Here is a 23,868-nt window from a genome sequence, read left to right as displayed (position 1 = left end):
GACAGGAATGTCATATTTTTAAAAAAGGGGTTCAACTGCCTAAGCATTAGAGGCTGATCCCCCAGGCAAGGGCAAGTCCCAAGGGAAGGAGCGTGGACGTAGGGTTTTTCTGTATTACTGCCCTGGAAAGTCTACAGGCTTTACACAACGGTGTGATGTGACCTCCTGAACAAGAGAGCATTTTTTTTTTTCCCAGCTGGTGTGTTTGAAAATTCCCTCATTAAATAGCATGTATGAACTGTGTGATCTGCACAGAACTCAGCAGCCCACAAGGCCAGATTCTGCCCAGTTAAGATTCTCCCTTAATTTATTCACACCTAAGGGCTAGAAGCCTTTCTAAAACCTCACAAAGGCAGAAGTTCACCTAGGAATCACTCCCAAACCTGCGGCTGCTTAGCAATAGGTTAAGCGTCCCTGAGAGCTCTCCCAGAGGGACAGCTCAGGGTATTTCAATTCCCTTCGGTCCTGGGTGATTTTTATTTATTTATTGCCTGTGCAGCCTGGTGGTGCCTCCCTCCATGGGCTGTGTCCCCTACACCTGCAGAGCCCTCTTCCAGCAACCTCTTCTAGGAGGACTTGATCCTTCCTCCAAGCACCACGGGACAGGGAGACGTCCACAGTGGTGGGGACCACAGGAGGAACCTGCAAAGGTGGCCAGCCTGCGCGGGTTGGGAGCGCATAGCACCAGCTGGTCAGAAATTTGGCAACCTGCTCCGTTCACAGAGAAGTGTTGTGTTTCCAGAGGGAAACAAGGAGAAAGCAGTTAATGAATGGCTCCTCCACTCCGTGTACGAGGGCTGGGCAGCGTGTTCCCTGCCTACAATCCCAGCTGAAGGGAGAGGGGCCATTAATGCATGAGCTTTGCTTTTGAGATATCAGAATGATGAATGATTTCTCAGGTATTCCTAAAAAATGAATGCTACAAAAAACCACCGAAGAGGATGCTGTTTAGGGCCTGAGGAACCAGAGGGAGAGGCTAGTGTTGTTTCTTTTAACTTCCAATCAATGCTGATGTTGAAGTAACTATCGAAACACATCCAAGGCTAAAATCTGCATTAAGTCAAATGAAAAGCCCCGTATCTGCACACAGGGGAAGCTGTTCTTTGTAAACAAAGATATTTTTTTGTGTTGGCTAGATACCAGATCATCTGCTTATTCTGGGTTGATAATCTCATTTCCCTATGACCTATCACTGCAGGCAAGGAGGCAGCAGGGTGCAATAAAGCCATTCTCACAAGTGATGGTGCACCACCAAAGGAACACGTGGCAACGGGCACTGGTTTAGGGGCCTCTCAAAGTGTGGCAAGGTTCACTGTTTCAGTCAAGAAGGAATTGAAAGCCCTCTGGTAGCCCGCTGTGACTCCTGCTGCGTGCAGCGTGTGGGCAGGTTGGTGCTGGAGGCTGCAGCAGCCGATCCCTCTGACCTCGCCCCTGGGCTTGCTGTGAGCAGGTTCCCACTCCCCCCATCAACTGTGTTGTTTGGAACCGGTGTCCAAACAATGACATATCTTCTGCAAGAGGTGGAGGGATTGGGTCCTGCTAAGTGTGAAGAACTGTCAGATCGCAGGGAAGCACCAGTGAAGTGGGGACTGTCATCTGCTGATGTTACGTCAATGGAAAACTGGTGCTGGGAAAGCCTGAGCTGCAGAACACGGGCTCAAGCCCCTGGGATCTGCTGACAGAGACAGAGGAGGACAAACAAACTCCTCAGTGTGGTCTGTGTCCTAGGAGCTACTGCCGCTTCTTGGGAAGTGATGCCGTGCACGCTGGATGATCTGGGTGATGAGATGGGTGCAAGGGCCAGGACATGCTGGGTGCTGTTACCCAGAGTCAGGATTTCAGAAAACATGGATTTCTTAAACTTTCCTCCTAACCTGAGTGTGACAGACACTGAATTGACAGTACCTCCCGTTCTCCCTCTCACTGGGAACAAGTTCACTTCTCCACTTCAAACTCCCAGTGGCTGTTTGAAGCCACTTGAAGATTTCCTGGGTAACTGGTGGGGAAAAGCAGGCACCCATGGGGCACAGTTCATCTAGTCCATATGGAGGTACCACACTCTGGGAGAGCTCCATGGAGAACTAGGGAAGGACTGCTCAGATGAGGTCCCATGAACCTGCCCTGGAGTCCCAGGCAGTGCAGTGCGCATGGGCTTTGCTGGGTGAAGGCCAAGGAGAGAGAATGACCAAGGGCTGACCTCCAAGGTCTGACCGAGGGCAAAAGGTTTGCGGTGAGATTTTTGCCATGTCAACTGAATTAAATCTTCTTGTTTTATTCCTTTTTCCCCTCCCTTACCTCCTTTTGTCCTGTGGGCATGGCACGAGCTGCACTCCTACGTATGAACTTGCCACCCATCACCCACATCCTGCATCCATTCTGCCGCTATTTTGCACAGTTTTTACAGTACAGGTTGCGACGGGGCTGCAATAAAACAAAACGGGATGTCTCACCTGCCCTCCCTACACAAGACCCAGGTGTTCCCCCGCCCCTGACTTTAGAGTTTTGGGTTTGCTGAGTTAGCGTTCTGATGATTTAGCAAGTCAAATTGTTTTTGGCTTTGATCAAAAGAGATGCCAGACCTGACACCAGTGAATGGGTGGAGTGGTGCTCGGCAGGGGGGACCAGGTGCTGGCAAAGGGAAGAGAGGTGGAGCAGTAGGCCTGCCCCTTCTGAGAGGGGGAGACTGTTAAATAGACTTTGCTGTATCGGGTACCTTCTCCCTTGGTGGAAATCAGCTGAGTTTGGCTGAAGAAGTGTAAACTCCCAAGAGGACACCTAATCTGAACTTCAGCATTCATCTCTTAGGTACAGCAGTTGAATTTGGAACATGGAAAGGTCAGGAATACCTCTTGAAAAGGAAAAAGACAGTGGAGGATGCCAAAGGATAAAGTTCTTCTAGAACGATCTTGGTGGTCACCACCTGGCCGTGGCTGCCTAGCTGCCTGCTGGGGCACTCTGCCTTCCCCTGGCCGTGGCAATGCTTCTCCCCTGCCCCAGCACAGAGGCAGGAGGTAGGAGGAACTGAGATAAGAAGCAGCCAGCTCCAGGACGAGTGGCGAGCCAGAAATGGGCTCTAAGGCTTCATAACTCCTGGGCACTGAGCAAACCCATGGGCAGCAGCCCAGGGCGCTGCTGGTAGAGCTGGTGCCTGGCTTGCAGCTTTCACAAAAGGCCACCCTTTTCCATACGTCTGTCGGGTATAGGGGCACCCACCCAAGGCCGCAGCGCAACTGTGCGATCGGGGGACGTCGCAGCCTGATCACAAACGTGACTTCTCGAACGGCAGACGGCTCACGTAACAGCCGTGCAGCACTTTAATGAAGCTTGTGTAGGCTGTGAGTCATAGCCACCTACAATGGTATCTCCATGAGAATGCAACCATCTCCTTTGACATTCAGCAAAGTTAAATAAGACATCCAAGGGGAAAGAGGACAGTGTCATGTTTATGAAATTGGATTACTCAGCTCCCAGGCTCTGAGGATTGCCTACAGCTTCCCTCCTGGATGTATTGAGGATGGTTTTGTACTTCTGTTGCCTTCATCGAGTTCTGGCCAAGTGTGTACTGTCTTACCCGGTCAAGGGCACATGGTGCTGCAGCCATTACTGCAGAAACTGCACTGTTTTTTAAGCCTCCTCCTGGTTGTAAATAGGATGTTAAACATGGAAAGGGGACAAAAGAGCAATAGCAGCGAGCTGAGGCACTGGCTTATGTTGACAGTTTGATTAGTCTATTGGAAAGACTTCTGAGAGATTATTTAGTTACAGTGAGAAGAAGGGGAAGATTAAGACTTTCGGTCCAGCAGAAGAGGGCAAGACAATGGCTGGTGAGTGGGAATTCAGACCAGCAAAATGCAAAGGCACAAGTTTCAAAGAAAAAGACAAGTGTCCAACACGTTGCAGATTCTCTAACGCTGAGTATCTTCAAATCCAGCCTGTGCTTTTCTGAAAAGAACTGTTCGAGCCAATACAAATGAATTCCTCACCCTTGGGGTAAAAGGATGAAATTCAGTGGTCACAGTACACAGCTCTGCCTGGCTTTGCAAGGAGGCATTTTTTTCTCCCTGTCCTCTGGGTTCATGAAGAGAGAGAGCCCATATGCTCTGTGTCTTGCTGTGATTTCTGCCATCATGGGCCTCTGCACCTATCGATAGCAGCTGTACTGCAGAGGCAGCAAAAGGAGGAGGATGTGCTTGGGCAGCACTGGAGGAGCTTGGATCCAGCTGTAGTGCAAGGGGGGATTCTGAGAAACCAAAATTCCTCATTTCCTCTCTAAATAAAGGTTAGCTCCTCCATCCATTTTGTGAGACCCCCTTAAATTATCAGGTGACACACACAGAAGTACACAGGGGTACTGGATATATTAAGTTTAAGCCAACTCAGTAATTTGAAATGACTTTATGGTAACTGCAGTCCACATAGGAATCCCAGGGTCCCGAGTGCGGGGGATGGAGGAAGGATACTGGGTTCACCAAAATGGCTGTGCTGGTCACCCCCCCCCAGTGCAACAGCACGTGATGCTGAAGCATTGCCCTTAAGTGCAAAGACCACTGATGAAAGTTCCTCTGTCCCCTGCAGATTTTTTTTTTTTTTGGTCCTACATCCTCTGCTGGATCTGCTCTTTTCCTTTCTAATGCAAACAAGCTTTGTAAAGAAATTAGCTTTACACTTTTTTCAAGTGGTCTGCTTGCATCTTATGCTGCAGAAGCATCCACAGTCTGAAAAATCAAACAGTGGAGCTGCTCCCACCAACCCAGGTGACTGGCTAGTTCCCTCCCGTGCTCTGCAGTATCTGCCTTAGCACCTTTTCCATAGTCTCAGCTGGGTTTTGAGTCCTGATGGCTCCAGAGCAGACACGAATTCTGCTACAGGGCCCAGAGCAGTCCTGCATGTCAATCTGGGCCAGTAGCATCTTCAGCAACCCTAAGTGTAGTGTTCCTGGACCAAACCTGGACCAATTAGTGATATATGCTTCCTGCATACCCTTTGTCTCTCTCAGTTCCCCATCCTTACCAGAGATAATTTGATCTGGGGACAGCGCCCTTGTTAGGCATTTTCAGAACTATACGCGTGCTACCAGCATACAGCATGCACTTGCCCTGCACTCCTTGTTCGCACAACTGCTTTCAAGTTTTTCCCAGGTGGTCAAAGCCCTTTGTACAGGAGGTTGATGTCTCTTAGATCAGGACTTTGGTTGTCTCCTCTGAGCTCACGTGGACTGTTGCGGAGCATGGAGCCACGAGTACGTGGCTACGAGTTGCCTTGGCTCCCGTAAGAGCAGTCCAGGCACCGGTATGTGCTAGAACAGCAGCTCATCGTGGATGCTGGTGTCGATCTGAGGAAGATCCAAGCTTTTTTTTTGGATCTCCTGGCAGAGAAGCAGGCATTCATTTCTCACAAGAGTATGGAGCACACTAGGCACTGTGACTGAGAAAGGACTATGGCAAAATTATAGCCTGAGCAGGGAGTCCTGCAACATGTGCTAAATTCCTGGTGCATTTTTTTGGAGTGTGCAGAGTCCTAAGTAAAAGAAAATTAATTCCTGATCCTCAGGAATGTTTCTCATTGTACAAATGCAAACTTTCTCTAGTCCAGTAACCAATATCACTCCAATTCTTCAAAGGCATGTTGCTTCATGCAGGGGCCTGGCACCAAGAAGCACGACAGACTAGATGGGGTTGGACATCTAAGCTGACCCTCGAAGTCCTGAGAGTTAAAGAAATAATGAAATTCAGATGCTTGTGCCGAGCACAGAAGGAAGAGACAGAAGGAAGATCAAGGTACTGGCTGGCTGTTAAATGACTCATGCACTGTTTTAATCACACAGCATAATAAGAAGACAGCCCCTCATTGCCAGCAGCTCTTTTTAGAGGCAGAATCAATGTGCTGTTGGACACCACAGTGTCTTAAGAAGAGAGGAGGACTGGAGACACACTGACGAAAACAAGACATACCAAGGCTGGAAGAAGGTGGTTATAAAACTGCTCAGGCTATCAGCATTGATGAATATCAGTTTCTCGGTGACAATGAGATATTCTAAGGTTGTACCTGTGTGTAAAGTAGGATTGTCAGATTATAACTGCATTTGGTAAATGGTTTAAAAAGACCTCTAGAGAAGAATACATGAACATCCAGAAAATCCTGAATTAACAGACTAGAAGAAACAATTGGAATGTGTAGTCTGACTGTCCTAAAGCAATTTAAGAACCTTTCATACCTCCACATTAGCGTCTATGACTTGTGTCTGGTTAAACCAACAAATACGAATATTTCTTATATTAAAAGGTGGATGCAGGACAACCTGACTCAGAGCAGGACAACCACCAACACTAAACAGAGTTGGTGATTGTTTTGACAAGCCAAATTTTGTAAACCTCCAAGGGCGAAGATAGCCCACCTCCAGCGGAACCTCTCCCAGGGCTGTGCCACGTCCTCTGAGAAAAGAGTGCTTCCTAACGGCCAACCTGAACTTCTCAAAAAATGTAAATTTGGTGCCTTCCCTTGTCTCCTACTAATTGTCCTGTATTGGACATAGTATATTCAGGGACATCTTAGCTGTCCTTCCATGGACCTCTTGCATTTCTAAGGATTTTGAATAGGCATTGTTACAGATTTTTTTTCTAAGTTAACAGACATTACCTTGAAAAGGTGGGTGGCTTAGGGAACTAACCTTTAGGTGTCCCCATTATGGCCAGCTCCACCTAAGCTAGTCACTCAAGCTCCCTTTGTAACAAATGGAGAAAATGATGCACTTTTAGAACACGATCCACTGGCCTGTTTTACCTGTTTGCCTCTGGGTGAGGTTCTGTGGACTGCAGCCTGGACCTTGGTTTGACATCGTGCCTACACCTCTGTCTCAGGTGGCCATAACTGACTTTTCAGCCCCACCAGAGCTGCCTCAGGCTGCGAGCACAAACCACGAAGGGTGCGTCATCTTTTGAAAAGGTGAGCAGGAAAAGCCAAGATGCTATTAGAAAAGCCATAGAGATGTTTCTCACACACTAGCACAGGAACCTTACCCACAGCAATGCCCTGTGAAAGCCAGAAGCCACCCAGCTGGCTTCCCCCCACAGCTTGACCATGGGCTGAGCGAACAGGCAGCAAGAGGCACGCTTAGACCATACCAAACCTTGTGTAACTTCCTGAGGTATTTCCTCAACTGACCCGATCAGCCGATGTTCACATTTGGAGATGGTTTTCATATTACACCACTCACCAGGCTTTGGTGATGGCGACTGCACTGCCTGGCTGGCCCTAGAAGCACCTTCCTTACTGCGTGTGGGAGGGAGAGGGTCCCTGGAGTGGAGCAGAACAGCAGGGGTGTGCAGAGGGGTCACTGCCATAGCACCGATGGCCTTGCAGCCTGCTGCTGACGTGGGTGGCTGCTAGGGAGGGACCGGGGACTGAATGCTCCTCAGATCAGACTGGGTGCGATGCACGGTCCCGCTGAGCCCTCAGGGCCTGACGCGGCCTTATAGAGGAGTCCCTCTGCCCGGCCAGGCAGCGAAGGGAGCTTTGTCAGATCCCCCCCTCGCTCCGTTTGTGGGGTCAACCAGCCAGAGAGCAGAGAGCGGGGTCAGACCCCAACCATTCGCCTGCACGGAGACTGGGTCCCTTTAATGTCGGAAACCTGAGGAGTCCCCACAGCACAGGGCTTCCCAACAGAGCAAGCAGATCCCTCTGTATTACTGTCATTTCCCCTTGTCTGAGCATGGCGTTGAGCAAACGAATCTGCTGTTGCATCCCTTACATTATCTCTCTGCCCACTGGCGTGTGGATTAGTGTTGCTGCAGCAACAGCACTTTTGTACGATGAGCCCATTCTGGGAGAGCTGCTCCAGTTTGGGTGACTCAGGGCTCTGTCATGGGCTTGAAAGTGATTTGGCATCTGCTTCCACCCCTTTGTCTCGGCATCCCATACGGTTCAGCCCTGACTTATTTGCCAGCGAATGCTGGAAGGATTTGGGAGGGGGGCGGTGGGGGGGCAGGGCTTGGGAGCCGGAGTCTGCTTCTCTTCCTAACGAATGCAGCCTGAATAAAGTTGCTGACAAGGGTGTGTGTCCAGGAGCCCGGCTCCTTTATTGTTTCGTGTATCAGATATAAATGTTATGTTCAGTAATGCCTGGTCAAAGCAATGTCACTCTCAGTTTAGAAAACACAATTGAGTGATTTGCCATGGGAGAGAATCTATTCTGCAGAGACTGTGATAATATTATTCACCCATGAATTTACATAAATGCATATGATTTGCATATGCAAATGGAGGCTTCCAGGCTGTGACTGCAATAAACACAGCAAGATTGTCAGCGCTGCAAAACCTTTCCTCCAAAGAGAGACGCTGAAATGTGTTTGGAGGCTTGCTCACTCCAAATTGGCGAGCCCTGGCAGGGCTGTGGGTTTCTGTACACACCGCCTGCCATTGAGGCCCCCGCGCCTGCCAGTGCTGCTGCCCCCTTGCCACCCCTCCCACCACCAGTCCTGCCTGCCAGGTGCCCCCAGCAAGGCCACAGCCCACTACTCGGATTCTCCTTCCTTTCCTGCCTCCTTCCCCAGAGCTGGTGCTGATGGAGGGAAATGTCCTACCAGGGAGAAGGAGGTGATGGGACACTCAACACAGAATGGGGCATTGCAGAAATCAAGGGAAGGAAAAACCCTTCCCCACCCAGGCCAGGGGGGCTGCTGGTCATCCCCCGCTGGGCAGCCAAGCCCTCTCCACATGCCTCCAGTCTGGGGTGCTTTGGAGAGACCTTGGTGGTGGCCAACCTCAATACATCCTTAGTGCCAACTGTCTGGAAACCACCCATTGGGCGCCACCATGTTTGGCACCAAAAAGCATCTGCCCAATGCTCAGGTACTACGGGAACACCCCGCGGAACGCTGTGGATGAGAATTACTACGCCCATCCACTCGGCCCGTAACCTGGGGCTGATCTACGGTGGGTGCCTGGGGCTGCCTCTCTTTGGAGTATTCTTCACTGCGCCCTGAGGGCAGGACTGAAGATAACAGGGCTGATTCCGCTCCTACAAACAGCCTGAGGCTGCCCCAGCAGTGACGTGCCCTGGCCCAGGAGGGGATGGCGGGTGCCACCCCTGCCCATCCTGGCCACTATAGCTGAGGCTAAGGCACACAGTTCTGTCTCAGCTGGATGAACTGGATCTTGAAGTGCTTTATGTCAAATACAGTATGGAGAAGCTGCATTGAACCTTCTGGAAACTGGATTTGGAATTAGTCCTGTTGGTTTATTGTGGTGAAAAATTACATCTCTGCTATCCTCCTTCCATGGAGAGCAAAGCAGCCCTGAGTGGAGGGGTGCTGGGCTCCAGAACGATGTGAGACACAAACTGCCATGAATATTGCAGAAAAAACTGAACTGGCTGACTCTAGGTCTGCTCCAAAGGTCAAGGTAGCCAGTGTTCTGCCTCCTTCACAAACAATCTCAGCGATGTAGGGAAACACCATGAGAAACGAGGCAAGGGTAGAACATGGCTTTGCCCAGGGTACGCAGGTTCCAGCAGTGATGGGATGTGGGTTTCCCAAGCTGAAGTTTAGCGCTGGATTGTCATGCCGAAGGGCTACCAGCGGGGTGATTCTCAGTGATTTTCTCCAAGCCACTTCTCACCCCATGGTGTAGGTAGCCTCCACAGTGCTTTCTGGAAACAAGTTCCACAATCTAATGACACGCTTCTCTCAATTTTAAACCCAAGGGCCAATCATGTCACTGTGGAGCAGCAACAAACCTCTGGACAAATCAAACAGGAGACGGCTCATGCAGTAGCTCTTGGGCCAGTCCAGGCAGGACAAGATGTGAGAAACATGCTTTACACCCTCCAAACAAAAAAAGAGGTATTAGCAGCATATGTAGGCGTTTGAGCCACTTCAGAAGCAGCTGGTACTGAAGCACAGCTCCTCCTGGAACCTCATCTGCCCATGCTGGGCTGGACGTTTCCTCTGCACACCATGCACTGACACTGCATGGAGTAAGTGGATCACACTGATCACAGGCTTAAATGGGAAACCCTGATGACCCAGGAATCGTGGAAGTGATCATGGACTGACAAGAAGGCAGAAGTTTTGGAGCATCACCAGGTGAGGTGCCTCATGCTGAAGAGCCCCCACTGTGTGATAAACTACTGACTAACCAAAAAGCCGGGGGAAGAAGGAGGAAGATGATGTTTGGAGTTACGGCATTTGTCTTTCCAAGTAACCATGATGTGAGATGGAGCCCTGCTTTCCTGGAGGTGGCTAAAATCTGCCTGCTGATGGGGAAGTATTGAATTAATTCCTTTTTTTGCTTTGCTTGTCCGTGCAGGTTTTGCTTTATCTATTAAATTGTCTTTACCTCAACCCATGTCTCCCCATCCTGCTGGCAGGGAGTGAGCAGCTGTGTGGTGCTTAGCTGCCAGCCTGGGCTAACCCAACACAGGTTCTTAAATCCCGAGAAATAAATGTCTTTTCCTACGCACACTCTTGTCATCATTCATGATCTGTAAGGTCTGTATTGTGTCATTGTTCTCTAAGCTGCAAATCTAAATATTGTCCCCTCAACTGAAGGCATTCAACCCTTCTGGTCCTTGTGGCTGTTGCCTTGTTTGTGTGCTTTCCTCATTTTACAGAACAGTTTTGGGAAATGTGACGGTCAGATTGCAAACAGACCTGTCATTTATCTTTTAGGATAAGGGTTAAGGGTTGCCCCCAGGGTGTGAGACCACTGCCTATGGTAAGACTGGGCAGCCTGCAGACATGGCCCCAGCAGACGGGGCTTTTGGTAGAACTTAAGTCTCCAAAACGATGAAGCTGAACATTGCACTGCTGTTGCCTTAGTTTGAGGCAAAGGTCCCCTTTTTGTAAGGGCTTGTATCAGCTCCCAGACTCTTTCAGCTTTCTCACTTAACCCAACAGAAGCAACAGGCCATGTCCCACAAAAGCCACAAAGGAGGTCTTATTTTTAGGAGATTTACAGGAAAAAATGATCAAAGTGAAATGAAAAGTGAAAATATACACATAACCATAACTCAGTGTACTGCATAAACTACCTGTCAAACAGAAATCAGATTAATTTAATTAAAAACTTATTAAAGATGATTTGGTTTTTACCAGAGATAATAAGGCCAAAGGACACATGACACAATAATCAGAATTAAAAAAGACAACTGAATAGCTTTTGCAACAATGAAACAACAACAAAAAACCAAAAAGCACCCATAAGTATTGAAAATATCGCAGTCATGGGAAGAACATATTAGGAAATCAGGTGAAAAATAGATCAGCAATGAGAGCATTGCACAGCTGAGGCATGGGGTTCCTGTGCTATTGGCTGAAATGTGGGCTGGAGGCTGAAACAGTAACTCCTACAAGAAAATTAAGTCATTTTTTGGTTTGCGGATAAGCCTGGACCCAGCTGTATTGTACACGCAGATGATGGGAGTCATCTGATGGACTGCAGACGTGTCAGCTGAGACCGTTGGCCTGGTCTGCCACCATAATCCAAGGAGCAAAATAGACACTCATCTGTAGAGGAATTCTAGAGGAATGGAGGCAGGTTAATTAACATTGATAATGTACAGCTGTGGGCTGGCTTCAGGGGCGGTGGGCTGGCTGATATGGATAACGTGCAGCTGTGGCTGGTCCCTGCTAAGCAGTTAAACAGCTCTGAGGGGTATGGAAGAGGAGCTCTGGGTGAAGAGAGACTTGGAAGAAGTAGAGGGAGGACAGAGAGTGCCTCAGATGTAGGGGAGGCCCTTGGGGAAGCAGGGGGGCCTGGATGAGGAGAGGCTGGCTGGAAGAGGAGCCTGGAGAAGGAAGAATCAGGATGCAGCAGAGGTAAGAAGCAGGATGGACTGGCCTGAAGAGGATGGAGAAACAGCGCAGACAGTAGATGGACTTTTAAAACCTTGTGGGGGATTGGTGGCTGTGCGGGGACAAGGTGTGGGAGCTACTTCTTGAAGTTAACCTGGTGTGGGATGGTAAAATCCTTGTTGCGGCCACCTAGTTTTGATAGTGCTGCAACACTCGTCTCATTTTTAGACCTGTGCAAGTAAAAGTCATGCTGCCAACATGCTGGTGTCAGTAAGGTGACCCATGAACACAAGGCTACCTGCACAGTGAGTATCACCAGCGAGAGGAGAGCAGTAAGGAGTTGAAGGCACTTCTCAGGGCTCTGCTGGAGCTGTGAAAAGCCCCTGTGACAGTTCTCAAGCATCACTGCAAATTTCTTAATTATAATTTGTCACAATTTCTAGAAAGTTGCTGCAGGGAAACTGGATCGTTATGAGACACAGAAATGGGATCAGAATAAAAAAGTCAAGATTTTATCACCTAATGCTAACCCCTTCTGTTTTAAACTTGGGGAGTCTGTTTGTTGAAAAGGTAGAGGAGCACGTCTGGTGCCTGAGCCAATGCAATACTAGAGGGGCTCAGGGAGAGTGTTTCTCATTCAGAAATGAAAGGTGCAAATACTGGGAAAGTTGCCAGTTAGACTTGATTAGATGTGTAAGATTAATTAAAACCAGACAGGTTCAGAGGATTGTGAAAAAGACAAATTAGCAAGTTACCAAATCAGAAAACCTATCTTTAGAAAAGGAATTAGAAAGTTTGGCTCATTTATCGTAGCAAATTTGCTTATCAAAGTGTAGCTCTTCCGTGTTTTCAGAGATGGCAAAGCAACTACGCCAACAGTCCTGGTGGTCAACATTTTTGTTGTTACAGGGTAAATATTCCTTTTTTTCAAGCCTCTGCAGTAGAAGCCCTTCCAGCCAAGGATGACTCGCAGTTTCTCTCTTAGGTGACAGTAGAAGTTTTCTTGAGCACCCTGCGTCAACACTGGTCTATCTGTCAGCTAAACACGCTGGATGTAAGATGTGGAAACAGGCACCCCCTAGCTGGGGTAACGTGTTAGACAAAGGAGAAGAGAGATCTTTGTAAAGCACCGCTGTCTTGTCCAGTGGTTTGCAAATATCTTCTGTTTTGGGGTTATTTTGGAATGTTTAAGGAGTCCTGGCTACACTCCTGGTCAGTGTATATGGTAGGAAAAGGAGGGCTCCTGGACTTGAAGTGGGGACTCTCAAGGAATGCCTAGTCCTAAGCTTGCTTTTCCTATCCTATCACAGGAAGAGCTGTAAATCACCCACAGCCAATGCCCAGATAGTGTTAAAAAGGCACTAAGTGTCAATCGTGACACAATGGTTCTCAGCCAATAACCCCATTCAGATATGACCTTCATCCTGGAAACTTCAACTAAACAGTCTTAAATAATACACCTGATATCAGAAGCTCTTAATTACATCCAGCATCACTGTAATATTACTAAAGTTTGTAGGCAATATTAAACCACTTGCATTTGTACATACTTTTGCTGACTTAATCTGAGGTTCATTTTGTAAGATTGCACCTGCCAAGAGCAGGCTAAAATTAAACTTTGAGTAATTTAAAGAACATGAGCTATAACTGTCTATATATGTGATATGTAAATTATACAGCCAAATTGCTAACAAATCCTTCTCATTTCAGAACCTTTAGGAAAATCACTGGTAGATCCACTGGGTGGTTTTGGGAGCTGAAGAAGCAGATTAGGAATGCCACCCTACTGGATTTTTATTTCCCTGTTTGTCCATATTTCCTGGGATGTGATCATATCCATAAGGACACAAATAAGATACATGAATTCATCTTCAAAAAGTCTTTCGTTTTTGTAATGTTGAAAAAATGGTAATAGTTACTTGGAAGTATTTCTTGGATGGACAAAGGCCTTGACTTTCACCAGGGACTTCAGGTATGTTCACATTGCTGAATGGCTGGACTCTGAATCAAGAATTCTGTCTTAATGCTCAAAAATGTTCTGTATTTGACATGCCATCACATATTAAAATGAGTCAAACGCTAATCGGTGGGAAGACGGTAACTAGCAACTGTAAAGACTCCTACTAGACGTGCCTAGGTTGTGTCACTCAGGCCTGGCAAAAACTTTAAAACAGGCTCAATTTGAGCCAACTTGCCATAGGTGGTACTGCAGCTCAACACAAGTCATGCAAATCGGATCTGCCATGCTAAGAGAGTGTTAGCAGCAAGACACATCTAAACAAATACCATCGTTACCCTGGCTAATGATTTTTGTATGTTAAGCACACATTGATTAAAGCAGCTTGGCTCTTGTAAGGCAAGAGGGATATTATTGCAATTCCTGTTGGCAGATTGACCAAAAGCTTCCACGTCTCAGCAGGAGACAAGGTGTATTTCTAGATGGCTGGCCCATCTGCTGGTAAGCCTTAGAAACAGAGGTCTGTAGCATACATCAGATGAAGACATTTTTCAGTTGAATCTGTGACAGAGATAACCGAGAGTGCTGTGCGTTATATCTGCATCTTTTCAATACCCAGCACAATTCTTCAATCTTTATTATTTCATATTTAAAGCTTGTTCTTTAAAACTGGCTACGTTTTCCTGCCTTTCCTTACAAAATCCAGCCAATAGTGCAGGCTGAACTGTTTGACTTGGCAGTGGAAGGGCCTGAGGAGCATCACTGAGACCCTATCACCATTGTCAGGTGGAAGATAATGTTCTACCTCCTGGTTACCAGCCCTGGTGAGTATGTGGGCAGTGTTGATTTGGCCTCCAGGACAGCAGTGGAAATAAAGTGCCTTCAGAGCATCAGTTAAATTATGAAAGTTTAAAAGTCAGAAGTGATTTAGTGACCTTGGAGTCGTGCCCTCTGGAGGCTTGGACTGCCCAGGTCTGCGCTGTGCCTGCAGAGAGGGAGGAAGGGCTGAAGGCATCCTTGCATCTCTCCTTGGCTTGCACACCCAGTTGAGCAGTGACGGTGCTACAGGAGCTGGAGAGCAGCACAGCCAAGACAGAGGCGGTGAGAAAGCACTAGCTAAAGACCTGTCATGACCTAGTCGGCACGGCAGTGAGTCATACCCGGGCACAGAAGATGTAGCATATAGCAGGGGTGACCTGAGTGACCATCAGGTCTCTCCTTGGCACGTGTGTGCTGGGCCGTGTGTTGTCATTGTAAGCCTTGGGCTGTCCCATGGATAAGGGGTGCTCAGTTGTGCTCAGGGTCCTAATGAAGGTCCCCGCCCCATGTTAGGCATATGCTGGGAACTGAGTAATCCAGGACCTAAAAAAGGTCTAACACCTTGCCTCTTTTGCAGCACCACTGTTGGCCTCAGCTGTGTGTCACAGCCAGTGAAGCGATGGCTGAGAGGATCCTGGGAGGTCTCTAGGCCAAGCACCTGCTCGGAGTAGGATACTCCCCGGCACCGGCCCAGGGTGGCCAGGGCTTCACGCAGTTGAGTCCTGCAAATGTCCCAGGACAGCACCTCCTCACCTCCTTGAGCACCTGGCTCGGAGCCACACCACCCTGGAGCAAGGTGGGTCTCCTCATGCAAGCATGAACCTTTGAAGTCCCAGCCTGTGACAATTGCCCTTGGTTATATAGCTTGGCACTGCAGTGAAGAGACTGGCTCTACCATATTTGTAAGAGCCCTTCAAGAAGACATAGGCTGCTACTGAACCGCCCTCCACCGCCTCATGGCCAGACCCTTCCTGGTGAGCTGTGCCCCACATCTTTGCCGCCACCTTGGAAGCACCCACTGGCCACCATCTAGCTTGTCTAGCTCCTTCTTGAGCTGCCGGGGGCACTTCCCAACACGGTATTACAGGTGCTGCAAATGCCAAGCAGAGGATGACAGCCCCCCTCGATCTGCTGCCCCCAGTCCTCCCAGTGTAGCCCAGCACCCGGCTCATTTTGTCGGAGACGAGGACAACTGTGAGTTCATATTCCTGCTGCTAACTGCAGCCATCAGTTCCTGCCTGCAAACCCACAGCTCTGTGGGTGGGCTGTGAAGTTTCCACCTGACCACACGGAGGTGAGTGGTGACGTATAGCTAGGGAAGCAAGTCAGCGTGCAGAACAGCTGGCATGTGGATTCACTGGCTGGTGGCCTCCTGCATCCCCAACACCCCACCACCAGCCCTCAGCTAAGACTACCGGGTGGCCAGAAGCACCCCCTAAATTTCCAGTGCTCTTGCATGGGGTCCCTTAGGCAGGTGCTTCACTTTGCCGACTGCTGCTTTTAATGAAGGACTCAAATGAAAAGCAATCAGTTTGCAATTAAACTGCCTCTTAAAAGCTCTTTGTGACCACTTACATTTACTTCTGAATTTGGTTACGGGAATGGTAACAGATTTCTGGCTTAAGGACAGAAACACTTTTAAGTCTTTGTGTGAGTTGAAGCCCTCCTCCCTGCGTGCACCTGGCCCCAGGCTGCTGCTGGCCCTGGAGGACAGAGTGGATCCCTGGGGCTGGGACATCCCGGGAGACGCGAGTTGTTAGTTTTTGGGGGAATGAGGCTCCCTGATACTTAGGGAAATGCGTACATTTCTTATTGCTCTGTGTTGTTGTTGTTCTAGTAGCATTTTGAAGCTGTTGCTGCCCTCAGGGCTGTGCTGTGCTCTGCCGTGTAGGGGAGAAAGAAAACCCCTCGCGAGAAGCTGCCTGGCCATGCCAGCACACCGCCAAGCCTGGGGTATGCTGAGGTCCACAAGGCTGCTCGTCCTCGAAGCTCCCCTCTGGCAATGGTCAGGGCTGCCCATGGCTGTTTGCTCTATGGGACAGCTGATAAAGCTGAATTCCAGCCTGAAAAGCTCTTGCTTGCATGGCAAGGACCAACCATCCTGTTTGGCCGGGTGGTGACGTGGATTCCCACTGGCCATGCCTGGCTGCAGAGAACGCTGAAGAAAACCTTTAAAACCACAAGATGCTTGCGGCCATTCAGTTGACAGCTGTTTTCACGAGCGGGCACGTGTCACCCCAGCACCTCTTGGCGTTACCTCTGGCCTCGCTGTGGTCCCCAAGGAGCCTCACCTGCCGCGTGGCGGATCTAGGGGCAGCAGCCGGTGGCACGACCCTGTTTGCACCCTGAGGTGTTCGCACCCCTCCAGCCGCCTCAGCAGAAGGTGACCTCTGGTTTGGGCGTCAGCTCTTCCAGTTCAGAGGTTCATGTGCCAGCGCAGGCTGCTGGTGGGGCGCCTTGGCTTCGTGTGCCAGAGCAGGAGTTGGAGCAGCACCTCCGGGCTTGCACGGTAAGTGCAGTCAGCTCCGTTCCTGACAAACTCCATCATTATCTTTAGTCATTTGCCCTAGAACCAGCTGCATTTTAAGCTGTAGGAAAATTATACGTGGGGTCTTTTTCTTCCTTTGTGGTGCTACAGCAGCTGGATTTGCATCAGGAAATCCACTCCCATGGTGTGATGCTGCTCTGCAATTTTATTCTTTTTGAAGAAAGCTTTAAGCCTATAACAAAACATGGGCTGTGGGATATAAATATTTTGAACCTTCAGAGAATGAAAAAAACCAAGACTGTCAAGAGAATGAAGTCTCCCACTTGTTTCAGCAAGGGGAGACACTGAAAGCTAAAGGAGACGAGTCACATGTCACTTCAGACTGCATCTAAATGTAAATGTTTTTCACATACAGTCTTTTTTTCTAATGAGGAAGCTACTGTGGGAGCAGTAAGAACATGTTTTTAAGTTTGTCTCCCTTTCCCTGGGGGCCCAAGGCCACTGGGATCCTCAGCCAGCTGCCAAACCTCCAGCTTCCCCTGAAAATATTTCTGAGGGATAGAAATAAAATTTAATAACTTTTGACAGACAAAAGCCATTCTTCTAGTTGCCAAGCCCTTGGCTTAGAGGCCAATGAATGCTGACTGGTAAGACGCACTTTACAGGAGTCACAGTTATGGGCAGGGACCTATTAGTGCTATGTCTTGAGGAATGATGAGAGGAGCGGGGCTGGATATTTTACTCTGTTTACACCAATGACTCCAAATCTGGCTTCTTCCTTCAGGCTAGTGACACGCCAAAGTTTTTCAAGACTTCTTGGTGAATGGTGCTCATGGAAGAGGACAGCGCTTGGTGTTTCTTCTCAGTTCATAGGTGGAGTTGTCTCCCTGACTGTCTTCTTCAGCCTCTGCACATGTATCAGTATATTGGGAATGGTTTCTAGTTGTTTCCTGGGTCACAATATCTCTGTAGGCCTGCACTGCCACAGCTCTGGCCTCGGGCTAGATTTTCATCTAAATTCTCTCAGGACATCACCAGAAAGCTCTGGGGCCATCCATCACTATCTATAATGCTGCATTGACCAGTCTTTCATGCCTTGATGCCCCCAAACCCCAATGATTCAGATGTGTTCTGTTATGTATGCTGTCATTAGGGTATTTGGGATTACACCTGCAGTCATTTTTTTTTTTAGCCGGCGTCACCACTATCCCTTCTGATGGCACCTAAAAAGGCTATTGGTGTGACCCACAACTGCTGCCTGCAGGGCTGGGATGGTAGCTGTGACCCTGTTGCCCACTTTGCTTCCACCCATGCCATTCCTGAAGGGTCAGGAAGAGCAGCAGTCTTGGTCTTCATGGCCTCACTCCACCTCTCCATCTCATCCTTCCTTGCCTCTCTTTTAGCAGCAGTAACCCAGACAGCATGTATTGGACACTTATCTGAGGAAGCTTATGTTGGCGTCGGCACTCTGGCAGGCAGCATTTAGATGACCTTTTCCCATCTGTGCCTCACTTGTTCCTTTTCCCATCTGCTGTACCAGGATGGAAGCACGTGAAGAAGGGTTGGACCTACGGCAAAATACCAGCCCTGCTCACTGAAGCTTATGTCTATGGTCCGTGCTACCCCTGGACCTTGGTCAGGTATTGCCTGGGAGCACACTAGTTGGTCAGGGACAGGGTGACATCAGGGAGTTTCTAAAAATCAACCAGGCTGGACTGCAAACCCCGCTCCTGGCTTTGCAGCCCAGTGCTCCACCTTTCCACTGCCACCTGTGAGCCTGGATGCTGCAGGTCTGTATTTGCCCCACAAGGTCCTTCCCTTTGCGTGGTGTCTGCCCAGGCTGCTCCCTGTGCCAAGAGCCGATGGCTTCAGCCTTGCACATAATGTCTCACCACTGAGGCCCAGGGCAGGACGCTCCCCCCGCCCCCCCCCCTCCCCCAACACGATGGTGTGTGAGCTGGAGGGCTGCTGTTGAGTTATGCTCTCTCTAGATACTATAACCAGATGGCAGCATCCTTCCCTGGCCCCTCAGTAAAAAATATAATGCAGTGCAAACCCTCAGCAGCTTCATCTTTTTGCTTTTATCCCTTCCACTGCACTGTCATCAATGTAGTGCTTGCCGGCATTGTCTGACTGCACTGTGGAGTAGCTGGATTATTCCAGTCACCCCTAAACCCATTTACCAGGTGCTGAGACCCCGTTCTTATTGCAGTTCTTTTCCTTGTGCACATTTAGACGCTTCCTCTCTGCCACAGGAATAAATGTTTTTCCCATTTATGTCCCAAAGCAGGAATGATCTGTTCTGATTTTGCTGCCAAAATATTCCCTATTCAGTGGAAAAATACCCAGAAAAGTTGCACCAGAGGATGGGGCACTCTGTCAGCAGTCCCAGGGTCCTGCAAGATGACCAGTCTTCCTGAAGGTCTCGTATCTAGGAGAGATGGGTTTACCTGAGGATGAGGAACCACTGATGATCTCTGGTCCAGCCTGCCCTGGATGGGTGCAGGGGACTGGGCTGATGCTGTGCCCATCTTTGCTTCCCTTCCTCTGTTTTGGGGTGCATTGGATCCTGCAAATGGGACTCATTCCCCCAAAGTCTGCCCTGTGCCTGCCTAAAGGTCAGAGGATCAGGAAGACAACTGGAAAAACATCCTTTTCTTTAAGAGTCTGTATCACATCACGCTACGCACTGTACGTGAGACCTCAGCTCCAGAGAGCAGATATTCAAAGCCCTCAGTGGGGACTGAAGGAGACATTTAATTTTGTGTGCTGCGGGAAGCATTGTCTCTGCCTGAGCAGTCAGGGAGCCCTGGCCCAGATTTTTCTGCCCTTCTGCTCACTCAGCCTTCAAGAACCCTGAAAAAACTGATGCCATTTTTGATAGCCCTCGACCCTACGTGGGGTACCTCCTCCCATCCCTGCGGTGCAGCAGAGGCTCTCGGGCACTTTGGTGTTCCCAGAATCTCAGACAAATCTGCAAGATGTGAATCTATGGCATAAAATTCTGCATATGGCTTGTTCAGCTGCCTCCTTTCCCATGGATGCTGCTTGCCATACCCCTGGTGTTTCTTACATGTCCTCTGCATTGTTCATTTCGGGTGAACTTGTAGGGATTTTGGGGAAGGCAAGAACATGGGGCAGACACCTGTCTGCAGCGTCTTCTCCTGAAAACAGGGAGAGGCATTTTGCTCGCGGGGACATTTTTTTGCCTCACAGGGGAAAAAAACCAGACCTTTTTGTCAAGAACATCTTGGTTCATCACTCTGAACGTCAAAACCCTCCTTGATTCTGCTGTTAAATCCCAATTTATATCAAAGCGTGAGGCAGGTCAGGAGCTGGCAAGACCCTGGGAGAGCTGATGGCACAGCGAGGTATCGCTGCCCCATGCAGATTCGTGCCTTTAGATCCAGCCATGTAATTTTGACCTGTTCTACAACCCACCGCGCAACCCCATTCAGACACACCGTTCCCCAGCTGAAGGAGAAAAGGGATATAAGGAATCAAAGTGATGCTGTCTATATTTCAGGAGGCTCCCCTGCCCCAGGCTTCGGTCCTGAAGTTGAGCAGCCGTGCTCGGGGCGAGGAAATAATTTAATTCTTCAGTAAAACATGCTGTGATTTAGCCATTTCATGAACCTGTGTAGCTTTTAAATGCTTCCTGAGCATGGACTTCTCATTGTATGCTCAGTCTTTCTCTACTGGAACTGCACATTTTCATTCTCAAAGTCCACGGTGATAAATGGATTATTTTAAAAAAACAATTCGGCTTTTCCCTTCTGATTTCTAAACATTCCCAGACATGGCAGTCCACCTCCAAGTTCACTCCCACCTACTTCTTGCCATCTCCATGTTGGCACTGAAAGGATCTAATTCAATAATCAAAAAAAAAGACTTCTCTGGAAAGGTGAAAATAACCCAAGAATCTCCGTAGCACCAAATTCCAACATCTCCCTCTTTACCCTACGGATGATTAGGCTTACAGCCCCTACCTGGCACATACAGAAACTTAACGAGATATATTCCAATGAGAAATCCTACACGATAAAGAGGGAAATTAACTGAAATATTATGTTATGCAACTCGCTGTGTGCTGTGTTCAGATGACCTGAAATGTTTTATTCTGTATTTTTTGTTCTAAAGTGCTTCCAATTACATTTTGTTAATACATTTATTTCTATACTGCTGTATTTATTTTTAAAATAAGTAACTTGGGTTACTTATCAGCCACGATAAGATATAACCAGTTCTTTAAAAAATTATTTATATTGTTGGTGAAAGGAAATAAATGACATTTCCAGAACAAAATCCATCTTTGAGGAATTTTACTAATGAATATTTTCTCAGGTGCCATTTGCGTTCTTAGCTTATTTGCTGGACTAAATTCACATGACAGAATACAACAAAAGAAGAGAAAGAAGTCCAAAAACTGCAGCAGCCAGAAAGAAAATAGAATTAAATATTTTTTAAAGGACTGATCACAGTTTGATGGAAAAGAAAAAAATACCTGCTACAGAGTCATGCGACAGATAAAATTGCTATTGCACAAGAAAATAAAAATGCATCCTTTTACATCCAAAACAAATGCCTATTGCTACAGTGACGAAAATGGAGAAATTAAGAGTGGTGGGGAAGACTCCATTTGCGGAAAGGGAAACCTAGACATTGCCCTTTAAAAATACCCCCCAAACTTTTCATTAATTACCCATCAAATCTGAAGAAATTATGCTTAGAATCAAACACGCAGTCATGGCCAGCTCAGCAGGGCAAAGGGTGAAAAGGAAGGGGCACACATACACACAGATCCCATAGCTAATAATTAATTAATTAATTAATCAACCATCAAAAGAGGGGAAGGGGGGAAGAAATCTTACCACCAAATTGGGTAACCAGCTAAGACCTTTGTGCCATTGAAGAGGAAAGATAAAATTAGTCCGAGCAGGTGGTAATCCATTAGTCCAGGCTGGTGCAAGGGGAAAATCCTAACGAAGTTTTCAGAAAAACATCAAGTGCGAAAATGAAGAATCCCCCCTCCTTCCAGAAAAAAAAAAAAAAAAAAAGAAAAAAAAAGGAAAAAAAAAGAAAAAAAAAAAAGGGGGGGAGAAAAAAAAAAAAAAAAAAGAGGAGTTAAGGCAAGTCCGTGCGGTGCGGGTGACTTTGCGGCGGGCAGGAGCGCACCTCGCCCCGCTCCCCCGTGGCCGCACAGCCCAGGCGAGGCGCGCGCGGGGCCGCGGTGGCCGCGGCGGCCAATCAGGGCCCAGGTGCGGGATGAGCCCCCGCGCGCGCTGTCAATCACCCCCGCCCGCAACTTCGCTCCTCGCCTCCGGAGACGAACCTCTTTGCAAGGGACTTCACTGGGGCGCTGAGATTTTGGGTGTCTGTGGGTGGGGGTTTTCCCCTTCCAATTTTTTTTTTTTTATTATTTTTTTTTTTTTTTTTTTAAATTTTTGTTATTAATTTCACTTAGAAACCCAGGAGGCACGGACCCTGCTTCTGGCTGGGCACGGCAAGGCTTTGCAAGGTAAGGATGAAGGGTGACTGTGACCGAGCTTAATCTCACGGTGGGGGTGAGATAGACAACTTATTCTTTAGATGGAGAGGGAGGTGAGCATTAACCCTTGCAGGAGGCAGAGCTGATGGGAGCACCAAAGAGGCAGAATAACCCTCTGAAAGCGTGGATGTGAGCCCCACGGGCAAAAGCGGTTATAAACTTTAAATGAGAACTGCACTGCCCAGTTTTTTCAAAGTGTGTGGGTGGGATGGGTGGAGAGGGGAGGCAGTGGCAGCCTCATTTCTATTGAGAAAAAAATGCTGGGTCATGGTGAGAGTGGAGCAGGCAGACAGGAAGATGTCCCATTAATGAATTTCTTGTGAGGTGCCTCTCTGGATGCAGAAAGGTGAAAATAGGATAGAAAACCCACCCACTCACTGTTTTTACAGGAGCTGTTGTGTCAGAGTAGCAGATCTAGGGAATGACTCAACAGAATGGGACAAAGAATGAGGAAGTTAAAAAAGTTGCTTTTGTTCATAAAGCATCCTCAGCAAGCACAGCTCTGTTGCCTGCGTTGGCTCTGCCCAGTTTCTAACCACCTGGAGATGAGGTGCTTTAGGAGTAGCCAAGAAAGCAATTTATTGCAGAGCAACGGCTGTAACAGAGGTCCAAGGTGGTATCTTGGGCAGCCCAATGCATCTCATGGTTTTGAAGGTTACAGACCTTCTCCTGAAATTAAAGCTCTGGGTGCAAATGCATTCCTTCTTGCTGTTTAATCGTGGGGATGCACCTGCCTTGTGTCTCTGTCTTTCTTGATTCTCAGTTCTTACAGATTTTATTGTATTTGGACAATGAGTTAGTGCAGAGCTGTTCTTGTAAGTGGTAACTGGTTTCCTGGCCATCATGCACCCAAGAGAGGACACCCGCCAGCTCTTTGCTCTGCACCTCACCTCTTCATCAGTCCCTGCAGCTGCTGCGAGGACTCAGAGGCCAAGCTTCTCCAGGCTTAGTCCAACGGGTTTTCCAGCTGTCAATGACCCATCAGAGATGTTAAACATGGCTTGTTCCTTTTGTGTGATTTCAGATTGGGTGTAGTCCGTCCTGGCAAATCTCTGACCTGGCCCCCAGCTCTGTTTCATTGAATGCCATCACTCAGGGTTAGGAAAGCAATGATTTTCAAACAAGCGTTTGGGAGACACCTGGATTTAATCTGCTCCCCTAAATTAAGCACTCTGTGGGCATCTTCCCCAGATCTTGAGCTCTGTTGCCCATGTGTTTAGGTACGAAACATTAGCCTGACCTGGCCAATTTGCACAGCCCTGAA

General features: G+C 48.3%; 1 protein-coding gene across 1 annotated transcript in view; it reads right to left on the bottom strand.

Moving 5' to 3' along the window:
* Positions 1 to 22,094, bottom strand: part of WNT3 (Wnt family member 3) — a 37,611-nt gene extending 15,517 nt beyond the window's left edge. The window contains exon 1 of the mRNA XM_005446982.3: positions 21,928 to 22,094. Coding sequence (XP_005447039.1) covers positions 21,928 to 22,007 — 80 coding nt within the window. The 5' untranslated portion in view covers positions 22,008 to 22,094. The remainder of the gene's footprint in view (positions 1 to 21,927) is intronic.
* Positions 22,095 to 23,868: the final 1,774 nt, after the last annotated feature.

The sequence above is a fragment of the Falco cherrug genome, chromosome 20, assembly GCF_023634085.1.
Source record: "Falco cherrug isolate bFalChe1 chromosome 20, bFalChe1.pri, whole genome shotgun sequence".
Taxonomy (NCBI): Eukaryota; Metazoa; Chordata; class Aves; order Falconiformes; family Falconidae; genus Falco; species Falco cherrug.
The sequence above is the reverse complement of the archived record's forward strand: the minus strand, read 5'-3'. Positions and strand labels throughout refer to the sequence as shown.